Consider the following 22258-nt stretch of genomic DNA (forward strand, 5'->3'; position numbering starts at 1 on the left):
GCCATTTGTTTACAACTGCACAATTTTCATTCCTGCAATAGTGTTGCTTTGAATGTTTAAGTACCCTGCCCACTTTTTCCCACTTTGAGAGTGTACCTCTCTTCCAATATCAATTAGAGTGCACTGATATACTGTCATTATAATTTTTTTTTTTTTGGTTTACAATATCTGTTAGAAATAAAATCGAATATCTCAACTTATAAAACGTGTCTTAGTTTTTGGTGAAGTTTGTCCATTGAAAATCATTAAATTTTATTAGGCCATTTTATGTCTGTATGATGAAACAAAATGTTTTCAACACAATTTAAATTAGCACATCTTTTGTAAATGTCCATTTCAGAGTTATTTTATTACAAAAGTTCAAGGAAAAAATGTTTCAACACTTTTTAAAAAAAATAACGGGAATTGTGCTCATGGCTGATTACATGTCAAATTTCCCGACCCACTTTAAATGTGATTATCTATAAAAGTAAAATAGAAAAAGTGGAAACTCCACAGGCCGCTCAACACAATAAAAACGAAAATGTTGCAGGCTCGGTTTGATTGAGCCTGTTCATGAACGGTAGTGGAAATGCATGCTACCGTCAACGCCCTGTAGCCCCGGGTTGAGCAGAACTCAACATTACACATGCTGCAAGTACAAAAAACAATTTAGAGACATCCGCAGATGTGTTCATACGGTCGTAAGTCAAAACTGGTAAACATGTTAATTAAACTTAATACATGTTGATATTTTGTCATAAAATATAAAGAAAACAAGCCCTTTTTTACAGGATATACACACTTGTTTTGCCATTTTCTTAGTATGCTGATATATGGCGATCTTAAAATTAAGTGGTCATCTTTGATTTATACTAGGCGCATCTCAGAATTAAATTTAGCGTAAAATACTTATCTACTATTATGCCAAGTTTCATGCTTTTCACAGAAGGTGAACAATTCGTTCCTTTTCATGCAGAAATTTCACGGACTAGTTAAGGTAAAACTAGATTGTATTGTTTAAAATTCCTGACTTTGTATTTGACATTTATGCGAAGTAATTTAAAAATCTCTTCATTAATGGCAGAATTAAGGACTGGTCACAGAACAGATCCTGTAAACATTTGACTTCTAAATGTGACCTTGACCTTGGAGCTAGGGTTGTCGGACTTCCGCACGACATGCCGTCTCATTTTGGTAAGCATTTCAAAATCCATTTATGGATGGAAAAGTTATAGATCGGACAAGAAACAGACCCTGTTATTCTTTGACCTCGAAGCATAACCTTGGCCTTAGAACTAGTGATCTTGTCTTGCGCATGACACGTCGTCTTATATTGATGAACATTTATGCTAAGTAATTTCAAAATCCCTGTGTAGTCAGTCGGTAGAGTTACAGCCCGGACAATGCGTGAGTAACGACAAGTATATTCGTAGTGTGTTGACTTTGCAGGGAACAGCTTTTCTCATTATAATAAATATGGACTTAAGAAGGGCCTGGATGTATTCTCTGGTAAGCATCAATTCATTTAAATTCACCTGATTATGATTTTTACATTATGTTTAAAAGTTGTATGCTAACGTGATAACTTTACAACGAGAAATTTTAAATGATACGGTTAAAAAACGTACTATTTTCATAAGTCGATTTTTTTTTCATAGTTTAGACTGATTCCAAATCTCGGTCAATTTTTAGGAAGTTAAACTGGGTCGAAGAAGTGCATTGTTCAAATAAAATCATTCGAAATAAATGTATACAGATTCAAACATTTTAAAGACTGAAATTCTTAGTAAAACTAGCGAAGTAGAGGTATTATATTATATATTTTTAGCATTTTATGTAATAATTGATATCAGCCTGGAACTGAATACTAGTAGTATACCAACAGTTTATATATTGTAAGATATGGTCATATAGTTTTAGCCACGACTTGGCTTATCCCACAGAATTTAGATATTCATTTTATATTGACAATAAAAACGAAAGGATTTCAATTAGCCCGATTGTCCTATTAGAATGCAGTATATTCACAAATACTTAACAATTACTTTGTCTTATGTCACATAATTTTACCTTAATACAATTTTATTTTGATTGTGAATTTATCCGTTTTAGAAAAATATCACTTGTGTGGGGTATATCTTGAACATGTACGGTGGTATATTACAAATCAAAAAGTAAATGAATGTACCAAACAGCGATAGTTGTATTTCTCTAGCTATGTTAAATGAAATGTATCAAAATGAATAAATTTGTCTTCTATTTTCTTATGAAATATTCAATTATAATTAAGACAACTTCAGTCAAAATTTATGTCATTTTTTTGTATATCATGATATACCATGATAGCCTGTGATATCATGATGCGGGAAGTTTCCTGTTAGCTGTATGGGATAACTCCATTCTTTACATGCACGGACCCAGAGCCTGGCAGAGGGGCATTGTGATCAATTACACACACCCCCCCCCCCCCCCCCCACCATTTGGTTCTTACATTTTACAAAGAAAATCGGTCTTGAAACTCGGTTTGACAACTCCCCCCCCCCCCACTCGCCCCCCACTCCTGAAATGAGTGACCCCCTCTAACCAAACTTCCTGGATTTGCACATGCTTTACCTTTGAAATGGTATATTCAAACAAATACGTGTATATGACAATATGTTATTTTGTGCGACAATTTTCGTCTCCACCCAACATTTCTTGACTGTTTTGCTAGACAACTGATGACTTGGCAAGCTTACATTTGGCTGTCTGAACGTTTGGCATTATACAGAGTCATACAGAGTGTCATGATGCCAAGACGTAGGATATCACGAGAGTATCTTACATTTGTTTCAAATCGCTTGTTAAATGTATTCATAAATTGTGTATATTGGCTCATGTTATCAACATATCTTTTAAAAGGATAGATTTTCATCAGGTACATTGTTTATGAGAGTCTACAAGTAAAACGCGTCTTTTAAGGAATTCGATGTACAAAGTACCAATTCAAAGTAAAAAAAAAAACCTTAAGAAAAACTATGAAATACTACTCAACAGCATGACGGATGAATATGTCCTTCATATTTTATGGTCATGACTTCTATGTTTTCTTTACTGCATATATTTAACTTAGCTTCAAAGTATATCGAGAAATGCATTTGTAATAGTTGGTGTCTCATGTTTTTGTTAAAAAAATATTAACTGTATTATCTTTCAAGAACACCATCAGCAATAGAATATGTTGATATGATTATCATTTTTATTTCCTTTCATGTATGATTTACAATCATGCAATGTATACTGACATCATTTTATATAAAACCTAAATATTCGGAGCAACACCAACGAGTTTCTACTTTGTTCACATTGTCTCGTTTTTTATGGTAATCTTACGATCATAAATAAGGATAAATTGAATGGGCGGATTAAAAGAAGTAAGGTTCATTCTAAAGTTTGAAATCTCAAGGAATTTTAATCGAACTTCAACCTCATACGTTAACTTCCAAGGAGACATTGAATGGGAAAGCGAAGGTTGAAATCTCAAACTCTCTATTAATAAAAAGTAAACATCGCGTTTACAAAAACACGTGTATAAATACATGTCTTCCTACCTCATGTTAGTAAAATCTAATTATATTCATCTTGAAATGCACAGACGAAAGAAAATATACACATGTCATAAAGTGTATCTTCCTGCTGTTACCATAGACATGTACTTAAATTTTGAGGGGTAAAAGTGTACAGTAAAATTGTTTTAATTGCCAGGAAATACTCAATATTTGTTACTTCTTTGAAACGTTTTTATATATTTGGATTAAATGCACATGCTATACGTATCTCGCCGTTCATACGCCGGCACCACGACGAATAGAATTGCTTCTCGCGGTGAAAATGTCACACAGCGTATGTGCAAAGTTCAATGAATATTCGTGAAAAACAGACGGTACGATTTGAAACTGCACAGTTGAAGAATTGGTGTTCTAGAAGTACTTGTGATGGATACAAAGGACACTGTAAAAGAAATTTAACACAGTTGTTATGACATTTTTATATTATTGTGCAGCGCATAATTCAACACTATTCTAAATATTTCCAAAAAAAAAAAAAAAAATCAATAAAATAAAAAAAATAGAACTAGGTTTGAACAAGTCGGGCTTGCATCGAATAAGAATGACTAATCTGTCTGAATATTTTATATCAAAACCATTGTTTATTTATTTTTACCTGCGTTGGAAAGTAACTGTAAAATATTTTTCATAGAAACGTGTACATAGATAGATATATCTTTGTTCATTACTGGTTTGAAAAATGAAGTGAATATGAACGCCGTTTAAGATAATAGCAAAAGTTGCATTTAGATGACATGCAAAAAATAGAACATTGAAATTACATGTCTATTAAAGTTTTTGTAAATACAGAAACGTCTTTATAGAAGGTTAATGTTTAATGGTCGAATTGTTTGCAAAAATTAACAAGGACAGAAGATGTACTAAAATATACAGACAAACTAAGCTAAATACTCAAACAAGTTAAAACATCGCTACTATCAAATCGTTTTAACAAAAGTCAGTATGCAACAAAGATAAGATTAAAGACGTAAGATGTAATTCATACAAAAACTACATAAAGGAACATGTTTGATGTATTGTAAGCACAGTAAAGTTAAACCAAATATATTCCGATCCGATTACTTGCAAACCCGGGTAAAATCTGTCCGGAGAGTTAAAACATCTAACTGACAACTGATAAATTTCGCCGCAAAGATAAAATGCCCAGGAAAGTAAGGTAATTAGACTGATTGTATTTACATGAAGAATAAAGCAGGGATTTTTGTTTTTGGCACAAAACGTGAAATTTTAAAATCGACTTCAGTGAGTACTAGTAGGATAGAAACTACCGATTTTGACGTTGTTTGACCTCACTTGACCCCTTGACCTCTTCTAAAATATCCAAAGCCGGCCAATTCAAATTTAAAAAACCCAAAGACGGCCAGTCTTAAAATACTAACTCAATGCATTTATACCCTGAAAATCTTTGATGAACGTAAGGCTGAAGGGTCAATCTGACCTTATTTAACCTTTAATCCTCAGTCTGGACTGACCAATACCGGACAATTTAAAACCCACACAGGTTTTAAACCCAGTAAAAAGTTTTAAATACATATGATATTGATGAGTATACAGAATAAAATATATTGTTTGAAAGAAAGAAGATTTACTGATAATATAAATCCCCATTATGTTACAGCAAAAAACGGGAGAAAAATGATAATGGCTACCTGTTCATCAAAGTTTGTTAAAAGTACTATCTAAGCAGGCAATTTAGATATCCATAAAGCAATGTTACCTTTATTACCTAAAAAAGGTTTAACACTTCCAGGATATAACTATTGTGGGCCAGGAAATCCTTTAGATAATGGACCTCCTGTCAACGAACTGGACGCAGTATGTAAGACCCATGACTTTTGCTACAGCGGTGTAAAAAAAAGTACATGTGACAAACAAATTTTTTCCAACTTAAATAACACTAAATCAAAAACATTTGGAGAAAAGAATGCAAAAGATTTAGTTGTAAAACCTGCAATTAAAACGAAATATAAACTTGGTTTTGGACAAAAACGAAAGTCAAAAAAACGGGAAAGGGGGTAGAGTACACCCCCGAAATAACTGTACCAAGCTACCGCTGGAGTGATGAATTAGCAGAAGAATTACACAAACCAATTAAAAGAAAATGTAGGAAACGACGGGTGATTGTTAATGATATTGACGATACTTGGTCTGCTGATTTAGTTGATATGCAAGCTTTTTCAAAATATAATAAAGGTGTAAAGTACTTGTTAACCGTTATGATATATTCAGTAAATGTGCTTGGGTTATTCCATTAAAGAATAAAACTGGAGAATCTGTTACTGAAGCATTTGAAAAAAATAATTTCTGAAGACAGAACACCAACAAATTTATGGGTAGATGATGAAAAGAATTTATAATAAAAAGTTTTGAATCTTTGAATAAAAATAAGATTAATATGTATCATCATTTAATGAAGGTAAGGCTTGTAGTAATTGAACAGATTCAATAGAACTTTAAAAAGTATAATGTGGAATGGAAAATATTTACAGCAAATAATACTTATAATTATTTAGATAATTTCAGGATATGGTTGCTAAATTAACAAAAACCAAAACATCTAGCATAAAAATGACACCAACCGAAGCCAGTAAAACTAAATACAGGTACTGTTTACTTTAATTTATATGGTAATTTAAGAACCAAAGAGGTAAACCAAAATTTAAAATTGGTGATTGGGTTCGCTTAAGCAACTTAAAAGACATTTTGAAAAAATTGATATACAACCAAACGGACAGAGGAAATATTTATAATTGATAAAATTAATAAGACAAATCCCAGAACCACACTATTAAAAGATTTAAATGAGGAAATAATTCAGGGCTGCAATGTTATGAAACAAGAACTTTTACTTACTACACAAGAAGTTTTTAGAATAGAAAAAGTTAGTTAGACGAGACTTAAACAAAAAATACAGCTTTAGTAAAATGGAAAGAGGTTACAATGAAAAATTTCATAGTTGGGTTCCGTAGTGAATTGGAAGAAATTTAAATTGAAAATATATTATATAAGCTGAGTAATAAAAATCTAATTTCTAATAATGGAATAGAAAAATAGATCAATTAATTATTCACCTAACAAAGCTGCCGCTTACAGAAAAAAGTTTATAAAGTTTGTGGTGAGAGTAAGTACTGGGTTTAGAATTACAAGTATCTTTGGTTGTTCAGCGCATTAGCACTTGTTCCAGCTATTCCTTATTTGTAGCAGTTGTGGTGTTGTTCCACCAGTAATACCCTATTTACTAATAGACTAAAAAACTTGAATGACGACAAGAAATTATTTTAAAAAAGCACATCATCACAAAATAAAAACAACTAATAACAAAGCACGGATTGCGCTTTAGGTTCATGACCCTAATGATCCTGGAAAAGTAAATAAAGAAGAAGAGAAAAAGTTAGTCGGGATATTTTTTCAATACTGTTAGAATGCAGGGACAAGGAAAAAATGATTTAATGCCATTTTTGAAAAATATGAAGGAATTTTAAACTTAACGGATATAAAACGTAAAAAAGAAGAAGAGTTATATTAAAGATTTTTTCTAGAAGTATTTTATTTTAAATGAGAAAAATTATACAGTGAAGGTAAATTGCATCCAGGACAAAGGACGTTTTTTAGATAGTATTAAAGAATATAATCTAATTTTACTATAATGCCAGAACCAATTCCACTGCAAACGGCACAACCCAAATGTTAGGGAACCCAAGCGGGAAATAATATAACCTTTTGAACTTGCTGCTCAAGAACCTCGAAAATCATATTCATTCTTTTTGCAATTAGCAACTTTAACAGTCACACAAAAATGTTACATTTGCTAAAATTTGATGAGTGTTTCTTTCTTGAAAAACGGTTATTAATTAACAAACAATGTTTTACAAAACAATATCAGACAACGGATGTTTAAATGACACCGAGTGGGCAGTATACAATCATTTTTAAGTGATCATGTTATTAAAATACATGGAAAAACCCATTGTGACTTTTTACTTATTTTGTTAAAACCGATACTCAAGATGTTTCCAAAGACCTTCAAAACAAGCAGAAACCAGAACTGAAGAAAAACAGAGTTGGTTTTTAGATTATTTAGAAAACTACACAGATTTACACGAAGAATAAGAAGGTTCTTAAACAGATGTCTCAAGAAGGTATTTAAAATTTTAACAGTTGATAAGCATTTAGAAAAAATAAATTTAAATCTTATTCAAAAGATATAGAGATAATATAAACAAATTTCCAAATCAATATAATTTCTTTACGTGGCTTTTTTAGAGATTGTTTCTTATAAGTATATTATATTATAGATGGTTAATAGAAGGTCTATAGAATGATTATGCCAAATTATCGTAGCATTTTAGGAGAGAAATACTGAACTCCAGGACCAATAATTAATAAAAAAGTACTCAGAAGAAGAAACGTTATTAAAATTGGTTAAATCAAATAGTTAGGCTGGAAAATCTAACAATCATGTCATGATAAATTAACAAATGTTATAGATCCTTATCTATTAGAAAGGATTTATTTGAAGGGGACTGTGGCTGGCTATACTGAAGAAGAAAATGTCGAAAGTTATGTGATGTACCAGACAAAATAATCAATGAAAACAACCCTAAAAGTGTTATTGCGGGACAGATTGTGACACTAATGAAGAAAAAAAAAATATATAGAAGCACTTAAGCAGCATTTAAAGACCTTGATATTAATTTCTAGATTCAAATAAAAATGTGCTGCGAAGGGGAAAAAAGAGTAAAAAGTGAATATCAAAACATAACGGAGAAAGATCATCGTTTAATATTTAGTTCTTCGTAAACTTTATTTATTTTATTATTTTTAACTCTTTTTGCTTTAACGAATTATTTTTTCTAAAATATAATATAAGATGGAAATTGAGGATCAAAATCATATGTTAAGAAATTTAAATTAAAAGTTGAATATAGACAAGATCCAAAAAATCAATTATAGTTAACTATAAACGACTCTTTGAAATATTTAAAAATCTTAACTTAAAGCTTTAAAAGGGAATAAAAATCAAACGTTGTTTTAAAATAACTTTGGTAAAAATGGATATAAAACGATTACAATAATAAACAGCTATTTTCAATCAAAGGCTTTAGAAATAAACACAAATGAAAATGTAAAAAACACTTGACGTCAAGCTTTTGGATGAGAATAATCAATAGGAAATGGTAATTTGGTAATTGGATTTCAGAAGGAAGTGGCTGGAGAAATAGAGTCAGTTGATGCTAGTATATAAATAGGAGTATAATATACACCACTGGCTGTTTCTTATTTTTAAATTGCTGCATTTTGTCATTTTTTAATGTTTTTCAGATCTGTTTTTTTGCACTTTATAGTCCAACGTCTAAATTTAATTATTATATCGGTATTAGTTACTTTACTTATTGTATAGAAAAGATATTTACGATCGCGCTGTATGAAATTTTACGGCTGGTTTTATCAAAATTCGACCGTTTCTATGTGATTTTGCTTATTTTAATTAAATTATATTACTAAAATTGCTCTAGCATTATAGCTATATATGTTCTTTAGCGATTCTGAAAATCTGAAGATAAACTATGTATTAATAAATGTTTTACACGCGAATCCTGTGTACCCGACGTCCGAATTTCGCCTGAGAATTTTTACTTAAAATTTACCTGTTTACCCGTTGTTTGATTACCGTTGTCTGTTTCCGTCGATCCGTTTACTGTGGTGGCGACTTTCTAGTACATGTTTTCTCGGACTAGGTCTTGCTTATGCCACCATAGGTCCCTACTATATATATATTGTTGGCCATTACTTTACTTTAATTTAATAGGTTTACATGTATTTTGATATTTTGTTGTTTCTGTTATCATGATTTTATTACAGTTACATTGTATTGATCAGGTCGGCGTGACGTCACATACTTTATTCTATATGTAATCTTATTGCAGACATTTGTTTTTTTTTTGAAGAAATGTCCTTCCAGCCAAAAAATAGTTTGGTGAATTAATTTTAAAGTTTCAAATGAACTAAATGTTCGGGCATGTGTACTGGTTAAAGTTTTTTTTATGTAGTAGCTCTATTAATCCCTTTGTCAATTGACACGCAAATAACAATAATGTGCATCTTCCAAATATCATAAGACCCTGAAGGCATACATCAAACGGATAAGACAGGAAATTACCATAAGGCCCCGAAGGGGTACATCAGAGGGATAAAACAAACAGGAAATCAATCTATTAAAAAGTGACAGTCATTAGGAACTGGTCAAAACTGATTTTCATCAATATACCACATACTGATTGGTTTCCATAGTGATTTATGACTGGAATGAATGCTTTAATTTTGTGGTATGTGGAAGCAGTCAATTGTGACAGTCTAACAATTAACAAAAAAAAAATGGATATTGAAAACTACAAGCTATGGCTAACATTATTCTAGACAAAGCGTGCAAATTATCGTTCTCAGTTTAAATAATTGACAAAACAGAGATCAGTATTTTTTTTAGTATTTTCGTAATTGGAAGTCATCAATTTATTGATACGTCCTGGCTTTTCGTAAAAAAGAAACTAGCATGCAGTTATTATATATATCATTTTATCTCCGCGTGTAACACAGTAGCTCTAGATGTCATATTACATTTAAAACAATAAATGCTATTGTGATCCTGATACCCTTCGAGGGAGAAAAAAATCCCTTCTCCAGTATTTACGCATAATGTGCTATTAAGCTTTAAATTATGACACCTCTCATTAAATTTCATACGAATGAGAATTTAGGTAAGAGGTGTTGATTTGATTAAATTTGGAGTGACTGAATCACTTTTGACACCACAGTATAAGCTATCTGGCTTTCAGAACTATTTTAATGGCAGGCTACTAAATAGAACGAGAAAAGTGAAACGAATGGAGAAACCTAATTAGATGAAATAGATTTTCTGTTTTATTTACTTTAAAAAGACTTCCGATTTTTTAAATTATAATTTTCATCCAGTCCGTCACAAATATGAGACCTTGCAGCTTACACGGATCAATGATGAATATCACGTCTGAAACCTAAAAAAGAAAGGTTTCTTTCTCGGGAGTGATTTCTGGAATATCATGCTACATTATAAATTCACTGACTTATTAATATTGCCCAAAATTTTACTTTAAGCAAAGAAAAACAACCAGCACTAGTGAAACATAAAACGCTTTTCAATTAAAATTTAGCGTTTGCTGTCACCTCCGCTTCTTGCTACGCAACGCGATACGCTGAAGTGCCCGGATATCCGACCTGATCAATTATAAAATTTGTATAAGAAAGTTAATATTGAATAAAAGTTGGTTAAAAATGTTAAAGCTAGCTAAAATTTGATAAAATCAGAGTCGGCCTTTGCCGAAAGACGAAAACACAAAGACATATTACTGATTTTTATTTTTTGCCTAAAGTTTTAATAAAATTAGGCTATAGAAATATATTTAAAACTAATTTAGTAAAAACTGGTGACCATCCTTGCCGAAATGTAAAGTGGTTGCAAGGGTATGTCTCTTAGATTTAAAATCATTGTCTAAAATTAGCCTAATTATGGCTTAAAATTACGTATATGTTTAAAATCAGAATAATTTAAAAGATACTGGTTGGTAAGAAAGTATTTTGCCTTTTGATTATAATATATGGAAAAGTAAAAATAACATGTATATATACATTTTAACTAATTAAAATTTAAATTAATATAATAATAGAAATTATAATACATGTATTAAGAACTTTTTCGGGCTTCTATCCATTGATATGCTCCATAAACAGTCGGCTCCTGTTACTACGTTGTTTCGAAAATTATTTCTTGCTATTCATAGGTGTGGCCCGACACTAGCAACTTTAACAGATAGCTCCTTTCACCCTGAGGATATATCCCTTGTATGACCGCACCGGTGTGTTAAGCCTTACGTGGTCCCCCCAGACGGGTGCATATACAACCAACCGTGATTATTGACGCCACTTTTTTAAAACGAAGTTTAGGATTTTAATATGTTATACACTTTCCCCCTGAGTTTTTAAATTATCTAAAATGCCCGCTCTTGCCTTAAAACCTTACTGGAACCCCCAGAGGGGGTAAAAAAACTTTTTAAATCATCTCCCTTTAAAATAGTCTGTTTTTTTGTAATACAAGAAAAGTCTCAAAATCATAAGGTTTACTGGACCTCTAGCCTGCCATGTACGGGTTGCTGAAGCCAAGTAACCAGAAATCAGACTCAGGTCTAGAGGTCTGGTTACCGGATCCCTACCCTACCTTATTGAATGGCAGTCGGCTAACATCAAAACAATTCCCCGGGGTCCACAGACAAGTGCAAATTTTTTTGACTACAAACTTCAAAAGCGTTTACTTCAGGCAGCGAAGTAGTTTTTAACTTTTTATTTTCGGGGTTTTGTCTTTATTTAGTACAATTAATTTTTTTATTAAAATATGGCAAGTCAAATACTCAAACAATCTAACTTGGTTTATATGAATTGGGAAAAGAGTGTAAAATCTTTTTTAATGTTAAGCAATCCTGAAACTGAAAAAAAAAAAAACAAATTTAACGATCAAAACCTCGCTTTTATGCGCGAAAATATTCGAGAACAGTCCGCCGAAACTAGTTACAGAAAAATTTTAAATATGAAAGCAGGGAAAAGAAAAATGGCTATTTTCAAATGGTCATATTCTCTACAAAACTAAAAAAATTGCCCCGAAATGCCCCCAAAAATTTTAATGCATGACAGAAATCGTATTTCGAAAAAAAAAAACCCCTGCAAAAACCCCTAAGCCCTTTTCTCCTAATTACGTTAAAAGTGACAACATAACGCTGTGCGCGCCGGGGTATTTTTTTACCTGAGGCGTTGGCATGCGCATTGTAAACGCGAGATTTTCCTTGTTCCATTCTGTTTTGTTTTAAATAGTTAATGCAGAGGGGAAAAATATTTCATAGTCGGTTTTTTTTTCTTGACAAATTGGTGCAGAAAATTTCCCTATACTCTTGAACGGGTGGGTAACTAAAAGTGGCGGGTATTAAACCCGCACGCTAGTTTCCGCACTGGATGGGAAAGTAGCCAGAGTTCTGGAAAGTAACAGCAAGGTGTATTTTTTTGTTTTTTCTGCTCTACTTTGGGTTTATTTTACCGGCTTTACACATTTGTAAAGCAAGGTTTTTAAGTACTTACTGAACTGTGTAAGGGGAAATGGGGGACCGCCAAAAAACTTCCTTAAAAGGAGGGCTTTTATAAAAACAGAAAAAACATTAAAAAATTCGGGTAAACAATTTTAACATTAGGATAATTTTTTTTTATTCGGGTTTAAAAAAAATTTTCACCAAAAAACCCATAAAAAATTTCGAAACATAAAAATATTTAAAAATATTTGACAAAAACACTTTTCTTTCATTTACTTTAACCATAAATAATTGATTGCGTAACAAATTTTTAAAAATAAATAAACTTGCTGGAACGACAATAACAAAAAAAAAATTTAATTTCCGTTGATTTCTCCGAACTAAAGGGTTAATACCCCTTTAGACATGCCAATGTGACTTACTTTTGTCTTTAAACCCTTTTGGCTAAAACAGAAAACTTTAAAGTAGGGAAGTGGCATGTTTAAGGGGTCAATCGAAGTATAGCATTGTGCGAAATTTTTACCTCGCAGTCATTTTTTAGCCAATTTTTTCCGGGTTTTCGGGGTTTAAAAAAGTACCTGTTTACTAAAAAGTACTGAAGTTAGTTAACCGTGAAGGGGGAAAATGCAATTTCCACGCATGTTTTTCCGTTCGAAGTCAACCAAATACTTTTAAAAAACTAATGTGATTTTTATCAAACTGTTTTTACCCTTACATTATTTTAAAAACATATTTCAAAAATTTTAAAAACGATTTTTTCTTGTATATTTTTTTTGGGGGGGGGGCCAGAAGGGGGGGGGGGTAAAGACACTTTTTTAATCGACATTGTCATAACTTTTAATTGATTACAAGCGTTTTTAAAACCAATAAATTAAGTTAAATTATCGGAAATGTGAAAATTTTTCCTGTCTATTCAGTTTACAGATAACGTTAAAAAAAAGCAAGATTTAATGTTTTTTTAAAATTGCAATATTATATGAACATAGAAATTTTAGTACCAAGATCATTATTTTGTAATGTTTTAATTGCGTTTATTTGGGATTTTTTCAATATTGTCTGTTTTTTAAATTTTTTTGGTAATTTCATGTATATAAATTTTGGGGGAATTATATAAATAATACGAAAGACGAAAGTCTCGAATCCAAATCAAGGCAGGAAAAGATTTGACCACACAGCTACCCCATGCAATATGAGTAAGTTCTATCGTTATTCGGAATCTTTATCACATAAAAAGGGCGCACATGCAATCAACGCGACAACGAAACGAATTTGGTGTGTTTTGCCTGAAAACGCGAAAACACGGCATTAACCGCGACACACGACAATTACAACGACACACACATTAACCCGACGTAACACATTCAATGCACACACGCAAGGGGGATTCAAGATTGAAGATTAAAAATTTAAGGGGCAATGACACTTGCAGAAGTCTATGTCGGGGAATTTAGGTTAATTTTGTGAATATATTCCTTTTTTTAAATAAAAAATGGGTCATTTCAAGTTTTTTAAAGGGTATCTTAATAAAATTTAAGCATTTGTAGAACTCAAGAATATTTCAAAAAAATATGGGAATGCCCCAACCAACCCTAAAGGTCTTTCGGGCTCGAACAGGGTGCCATGATGTAAAAAAAAAAATGCCCAAAATACACATTTTTTTTTCCTACAAAAAAGGATTTTACATAAATTAGGCTCAAAGCAACACACGTTGGTGAATATCTGATTTTAGGGAAATAAATACTTAGGATTTTGTCCGTCTGACGACTGAGACTTGCAAAGGGGCGTATAATGCTAATCTGTTTTCAAAAAAATTTTAATTTCTTTATAGTAAAAAGGTTTAAAGTAAGGTATAAAATGACAATTTTGTAAAAAGTAGTTAAAATATTGTTAATCGAATATGAAAAAAAAATTTTTTTTCTTTCCACGGACACCCACGGGAACATTTGTAAATTTTTTTCCATTTTGGCTTAATATGCCGAAAAGAGGAAAAGTGTTTATAAATATTTATTTAGGGGAAATTACTGCAAATATATATTTTTTTTTCGCTTAAAACCCCTTTTTAAATTTTGGGACTAGGGGTGATAGAAATTTATTAAAAATATAATTACATGTTGGTGATAGCAGGGGAACACGCGTTATTTTAAAACACCCCAATTCCCGAAATTTTTGAAAAAATTACAAAAATTTTGTCTGATACAGTAATAAAAAATAAAAATTTTATAAAAAATGCCTCCCCTTCACTTTATTTTATAAAATAAAGGCAAAAATTAAATGTAAATTTAGTTTATATTGTTTGAAAAAAAACAAAACAAGTTTACTTCAATAATTTGTCTGTCCGCCCTGTATTTATTAGCTTAATTTTAAAAATGTGGTTTTAATTTTCGTAGAGAAAATTCCAACATTTTAAAGCCCGTTGAAAGAAAATTTCTTAATCCCTTATACTTTTGTGTAATATTAATGATAACAACAATAATAATAGAAAAAACGCGATATTTTCTTTCCCAAAAAAAGGGAAAAAAGTGACTGGCGTTAAAGGTAATATGTAAAAACAAGTATTAAAGAATCAATCATGTAAATGTATCAATCGTTTTCGAAAATGTGGGCCAACAGATCATTTCATTTGAAATAAATCTTTTTTTGTAGATTTTTTTTTAAAAAGAAACCCCCTTGTTTTAACATCAAACATCTTTTAAATACATACCTATTTAGTTCGTAAATGAGGGGCTGGCCGGGGGCAAATAGGTCACACTTCCATTTGGTTTGGCCCCTATATACCAATAAAAATGTTTTTTTTATAAAAAATTTTCACATCAAACAATTTTGATACAGTTTTTAGATTTTAACTCTGTCGGACCTTTTTTTTCCACAAAAATCCATACAGGTTTCCCAACAAAACAAAAAAAAGGGGTGTTGAATAGTATGCATAAAATCAAGTTAAATGAAGTCGGGTACCCCATATCCCCGCATTCAGACAGGGGGGCCCAAATAAACACCCTACTTTGTTTTAGGCATACAGACACAAAATAAAAAAAATGGGCAAAAAAAAAAAAAATGGAAATTTTTGGCCCCCGTCAATATTGTTTAAGGAAATCGTGATTTGGATGTCTTAAATAAGGGTGAGAGAAAATATTATTAATTCTTTAAAAAAATTTATACACCCGATACATGTAAAATTTGATTTCAGTTGGAAAAAAAACTGCTGGTAGCTTTGTAGATCAAGAGACACCATTTCGCGGAAAAATTCAATTCCCGGGAAGGTTTTCGTGCTTGTTGATTGAACACAGGAACTTTTTCGTTATTTTCCGAAAAAAACGAGCTGGAGGGGGCCCCCACCTTTTAAGTCCTACGTTAGTAGGACAAATTAAAGAAAATGCAATAAAAGGGGACAGTTTTTCTTCAGCGGGATAATTGTAATGTTCAAAAGGTGCAAAATTGATGTTTTTGGGACGTTTTTTTTTTTTCAGGGATGATGAAAACCCTTTCCTTTGATAATTTTCTTTATTCTTGTATGAAATCCTGCCCTTTGCCTTTAATTTAAAACCCAAAAAACATGCACGCAACTATAAAATAGCCGCCCCAAAATTTTTCTCAAAGGGGAATGCAAAATTCGCCCTACATGTAAATTGCCGTCCCCCAAAATTTTTGCATCTAAGTGTAACTTTACCTAATGGCGGATGAAATAGTCCTCTGTTTGTGCCTGAAGGAAATTTTTCCTATTCGTTTTAAATTTTTTTTGGGGTAAAATCCGTGACGATCTATCTTTACATGTAGGTAGCATTTCGATAATAATAACAACTACAAAATGTTTCAGGAAACTTAAATTAACACTTAATATAATTGGGGGATCTTTTTTTTTAGCTAAGTAATTTTTCAGTTTGGGGGTTTTTCTGATATTTTTTCTTAATCAACATGACCCCCCTTTTCTTAAATTTTGCATGATAATATTCTACAAAAAAAATGTAGGTTGCAGACATTTTTAAAAAGGGGTTATTTTGGGTGATGCGAGTATCTTATTTTAAAGTAAAATACATTGACAGTGAAAAAAATTCTCATTTAGCCCCGTTTTACGTGCAAATGTGCAAAAATGCTTTGAAGTTTTTAAAGGGCCTGGTGAAAAGTGCTTTCATGCAAACGTTAACGTTGTGACGAACACGAACGAATAACAAAAAAACGAACACGGGCGTTTAAACAAAAATTCTCCCCTTTGGGGCAAAAAAAGAAAGAAAAATTAATATTTTTTTTTTGAATATATCTCTTCATAAAATTTATTGAGCCCGTTAGGACGGTATAGAGATGGTGCTACCATCCACGCCGTCTAGTTAAAACCATCTACACTACATTCGTAATATGACGCGAAATATACGTAAATGCTGACTTGTACTTTTCCCTTAGTTTAAACATATTTATTCCCCAAAAGTAAACATATACCCTTTATACATAGTCTACAGTGAATATTTTTTTAACTTTGGAAAGGTAAGAAAACTGGGGCGATCTATACCTGCATAATATCTTTTAAAACCCCTAGGGAGGGAATAACCGTCCACTTTTTAACGTACTATTCCCTTTTATTTTTTTTCAGTTGATAGTCCAACTTTTGGGCGTAATTTAACCTTCTTTTATTTCATCTGAAATTATGTCCACCTAGGCGACCCCGGGGCTAGCGGTAACACGCTTTCCCCGCAATCAAAGGGCCAGGGTTCGAGTTCCATTTCCCAGGCCTTGGAAGCTTTTTAGATGCCTTTTGCTCCCACCAACTAAAAGGTGTAGGGTTTTTCCCCGGGGAGAGGGGTTTGCGTGAATCATGTTATCCGGACACCTTAAATAGCAAATTTTTAATCGCAAAAAGATAGGTTAAGTTAGCCGGCTACCTTATCTAAATAGTTCTCCTAACACTTCGGGCTTTACTCATTCTGTCCCTGTGGAGGCCCCTCGATCGAAGTAAGGATAATTTTTCCCCCCTGTGTGGCTGCTTTCTATATGTAAGCGCATTAAAAAGTGTTTACAATAAAAAAAATAACAAAGATAATAATAATAAAAATGATAAAACCCGGCCCAAACTAAAATCGAATTTAACATTAGTGATTAAAAATTTAGGACTTATCTTTCCGGATACCCCCCCTTTAGCTTAGTCTAGGGAGATTCGGTCTTACGATCCGGGATCGTGGTTCGATCCTGGGCTGGGAAAGTTCTCCTGACGAAAAGATAAAAGAAAATTTGTATCGAAATCATTAGTCCTCCACCTCTTTTCATGTGGGGGAAATTTGGGAGGGACTTTCGGGAAAGTTTGTACCCAACACTGGCTAGTTAAAGCCCGCCCTTACGATTTAAATACGTAAAACCCCGTTAAAAAACCCAAAAAAAACAAATTTCTTTTCCGCAAAATAGTTTCTTTTTAAATATTTCATTTCATGGCTTAAAAAAATTTGCCTGCCTGACAGTTTTGATTCCCAATAAATGCAGCTATCTGACACCGGTGCGACCTGAATTAAGGGGTTTTCAGGTTTAATTTTTTTTCAAAAAGATTTACAGTTATATAAACACGGTTCTACTTGAGCAGGACACAATGCCCAACTTAGTGCGCTAACTATTTACGCCTTAAAATGTGTATAAAACCCCACCCCGAAAAATTACTGAACCGGCTGACAAGTCCCCGGAAATACCGTCTTTAGGCCCCAAAAGAGGAAGCTTCTGTCCATTTTTGGGGTCTTTGGTATGCGCGCCGGGCATCCCAAAAATTTTAAAACCGGGTTTCGCTGGTGGTGACTTTTTTTACGGGTTTTGCAAAATGCTCATTTTTTTAACTGCATTTTTTGCATAAACCTATGTCAAGGGAAAATTGATAACCCTTCTTTTATTCGTCATTAAAAATCGCTGTATTCACCCCCCCCCTTAGCAAAGCGTAAGTACCTAAAGCAGATCAAAAATTATAAAAAAAAACTTTAAAGCGTAAACATTTTGTTCGGGGTATTTTTTTTTTTTTTTGGCGCTAAGATTTTCCAACCTGCAAAATTCTCGGCAATATAAATCAAAATTAAAAAACTGTGATAAAAACTAATTCGTATTTTTATATTAAACGAAAGAAAATTATATTTTATATGTGTAAATTTGAAAATATTTATTTTCTAAACAAAAAATAATGCATATATCACCGTTATATAAAAATTTTAAATTCATTTCTTCAATTTTTTTTTCATTAAAAACAAGGAAGAAAAAAATACCCTGCCCCCTGAAAATTAACTTAGCATTTTAACCCAACAAAGGGGAATAACTTTGGAGCAAAATTTCTGTCTTTTATTTAAATGTGAAAATAGGAAAATAAAATTTCTCCCGTTTTCCCCTTTATTTTTTCATAACACTAAATTTTCGAATTCCTTTGAAAAAATTTAAAGCCCAAAGGCAAATTAAAAACAACTGAGTTACCTATGAAACAATATATTTTACCAATGCATTCGTTTGGCATAGTTTAAAACACCTTTTTATGAAAATTAAAAAAAATTAGCAGGGGCACAAGCCCAACTTTATAGTGGCCTCATAGAAAACACTCCCTAAAAACGTGATATTAACTCACCCGTAACATTAACTGACCCGGGCGAAAAATCCAAAACTACCTCTTGAGCGCCAAGTGGGAAGCTTAAACCATTTTTTTGTCTTTTTTATACGCAAACCCGGGATCGAACCCCAAAACCCGGGTTCCGCTGGTGGTTTAATTTTTTCGGGTTTTTCAAAAATGCTTATTTTTGAACATAGCATATTGCACAAACCTATGGCAAGGGGAAAAATTTATACACATTTTGTTATCGTCATTAAAAGCTGAGATGTCTTGAATCTTAAATACCCCAATGCAGATAAAAAAAAAAAAAACCTTTAAAGCGCTAAACAGTTTTTTCGGTATTTTTTTTTTTTTTTTTTGCGAGGCTAAAATTATCCCAAACCTAAAATTCTGAGTCATATAAAAATCAAAGAGAAGAAAAAGAGAAAACTAATTTGTTTTCAAAAACAAAGAATCTTTCTTTTTTGATGAATAGATATGTTCTGTAATTTAAGAATATTTGTATTTTTTTAAATAGAAAAAAAATATGGGCCCCGAGACTGTTATTAATTAGAAAAATTTTTCATACATTTTCATTCATTAAACAAAGGTGTAAAAAAAATCCCTCTTTCCGTGAAAAACAATCGATTTATCCCCGTAATGGTGAAACCAAAATGTACAAAAAGGGGGTGCTTATTTAATGTGCCAAGAAATCTAAAATCTTCTCTTTTCCGCCCCTATTTTATTTCATAATCACAAAATTTTTAAACCCTTTAAAATATTTGAAAAATAAAATTTAAATTTCCCTGGGAAAATCTTGCCATGGCAAACCCCATAGAAAATTTGCCATGGCAAAGTTGCCATGGTAGAATCTTGCCTGGCAGAAATTGCCCTGGCAAAATTGCCATGGCAGAAAACCTCCAGGCAAAATTGCCAGGCAGAATCTGCCCTGGCAAAATTGCCATGGCCATTTTTGCCATGGCAAAAAAAAAAAAACTGGTTATCAATAAAAAAAAAATATTCTACCAATACATTCGTTTTAAATAGTTAAAAAAACTTTTTAAAAAAAAAATAAAAAAAAAAAGCCATGGCAATTTGCCAGGCAAAACACGAATTTTTCTTGCCATGGCAAAAATTATTTGCCAGGCAACACTTTTTCCTGGGAAAAGCCGATTTTCCCTGGCAAAAACGCTTTTGCCATGGCAAATGTAATTTTTTCGTACTGATTACAAAAAACAGTAAGAATTATACAAAACATACTAACTTTAAAATAGGGGGGTTTAAAAACAATTTAAGGCAATTTTCATTTTTTTAAAGCGCTTATAAATTGGGGTGAATTTGCCCCAAATACCACGTGGCAAAAAAAAACCCGGGGGCTATTTTAGTATAAATAAAACATCTTTATCATTTTACGAAAAAAGATATATTCTTGATAAAGGATTGAACATTAACATTCTTAAATATAGAACCAAAATTGTTAACTGAAATTTTTTAAAATTTAAAGAAAAAAATAAAAACTCATTCATTTTAAAATTTTTTACATAATTAAAAGAAAAAGATTCATTTTTTCTGTTTGTTTGGCATGTAAATTTTTAAAAATTTAAAATTTTTTTTGTTTTTTAAAATTTCCTTTAAATTTTTAATTAAAAATTTTTGCACAACAAAATTTAAAAAATTAAAAAAATAGTTACATTATACCATTTTGAAAATAAACCAGGCTAGATTTTAAATTTTCCATTTAAATAATCCACTATCGGATCTTCGGTATAAGTTAAAACAATGGGGTTTTCTTATTATTTGTTTTTCTTTTTAAATTTTCTTTTTTTTTTATTAATTAATTTACCTTAAATTTTAAAAAAATAGTAATTAAAATTTACTAAAAATCTGAATAACTTTTCCCGGTTTTATATAAATTTACCCGAATCTTTAAATGGTGGCATTAGTATAGCAACATGTGGATGAATTGTAAACATCATTCCTTCGTTTAGTTCAATTTTAATTTTTTTCTTGAAAACCAATGTTGTATTTTTAACCTCAGGTTTTATATAGTCACTTCCGTTTGTGTGATCGCCCCACCAATCAAAAATAAACGAAACAAATGTTTTATCAGAGTTGCTAACGATAATATTCATTTCGATTATGTAATATCCATTTTGTTGGATTTGAAAAACATCTTTTTCCTAATTTTTACGATTATTTTCTGCATATTTATAATTTGTTTTAATAAAACTTTTATAATCTGTAATCTTATTAATTTTAAGCCCAAGCATAGTAAAAAAAATATGTGGTTTTAACTTTTTGTTGTAATTGTTTATCTTCAAGTTCATATACCAGAATATAACTAGGATTATAATAATGATTTACATGTTGTTGTCTGCTATTGAAATATTCAAAAAGAAACACTTCACGTCTTACCGTTTCTAGTTCTTCTTCTATTGCTTTCACGTGAGGAAGCCATCCAGCTGGCTTACGGAAGGTCGGTGGTTCTACCCAGGTGCCCGCTCGTGATGAAATTGTGCACGGAGGGGCACCTGGGGTCTTCCTCCACCATTAAAGCTGGAAAGTCGCCATATGACCTAAAATTGTGTCGGTGCGACGTTAAACCCAACAAAATAAAAATAAAAAAAAATAAATCTTCTATTGCTTTATAATTTTCATTTCGTTCAAGAATTACTTCAGCTAAATCATCAAGTCGTTTTGTTGTAGCAACTTCATAAGCAGACAAATTGTCAACAGTATTTTTTGTTCTAGCTAATTGTGTTTCTTGTTTTAAGAAAACATTTTTTACTTCTGTACTTTTTTCTGTATCAGTAGAAATTGCTTGGGTATTAGCAGTAATTAACTCTCCTTGTTTAACTGATTTTTCAACTACAAAGTTCAGTTCATATTTATTTTTTTCAACTTTAGCATTAAGCTGCGCCATATCTTTTTGTAATAAACCTGTAAGATTACTTAAGTCTGCGTACTTTAAATTGTGACGTGTGTCGACATTACTAATCAAGATTCGAAGTTTTTTCTTAAAATTTTCTATTTTA

General features: G+C 31.7%; 1 protein-coding gene across 2 annotated transcripts in view; it reads left to right on the plus strand.

The window, feature by feature from the left end:
* The first annotated feature begins 1323 nt into the window (after nucleotides 1–1323).
* The window catches only part of LOC128547694 (uncharacterized), a 68637-nt gene continuing 47702 nt past the window's right edge, over nucleotides 1324–22258 (plus strand). Inside the window, exon 1 of one of the 2 annotated variants that reach the window (XM_053520778.1) lies at nucleotides 1324–1491. Coding sequence is in view for 1 of the 2 variants with exons in the window: in XM_053520779.1 (XP_053376754.1) it covers nucleotides 1459–1491 (33 nt within the window). In the remaining variant the exon portion in view is untranslated. The remainder of the gene's footprint in view (nucleotides 1492–22258) is intronic. The other variant, XM_053520779.1, reaches the window with a different exon arrangement.

Source organism: Mercenaria mercenaria, chromosome 13, assembly GCF_021730395.1.
Source record: "Mercenaria mercenaria strain notata chromosome 13, MADL_Memer_1, whole genome shotgun sequence".
Taxonomy (NCBI): Eukaryota; Metazoa; Mollusca; class Bivalvia; order Venerida; family Veneridae; genus Mercenaria; species Mercenaria mercenaria.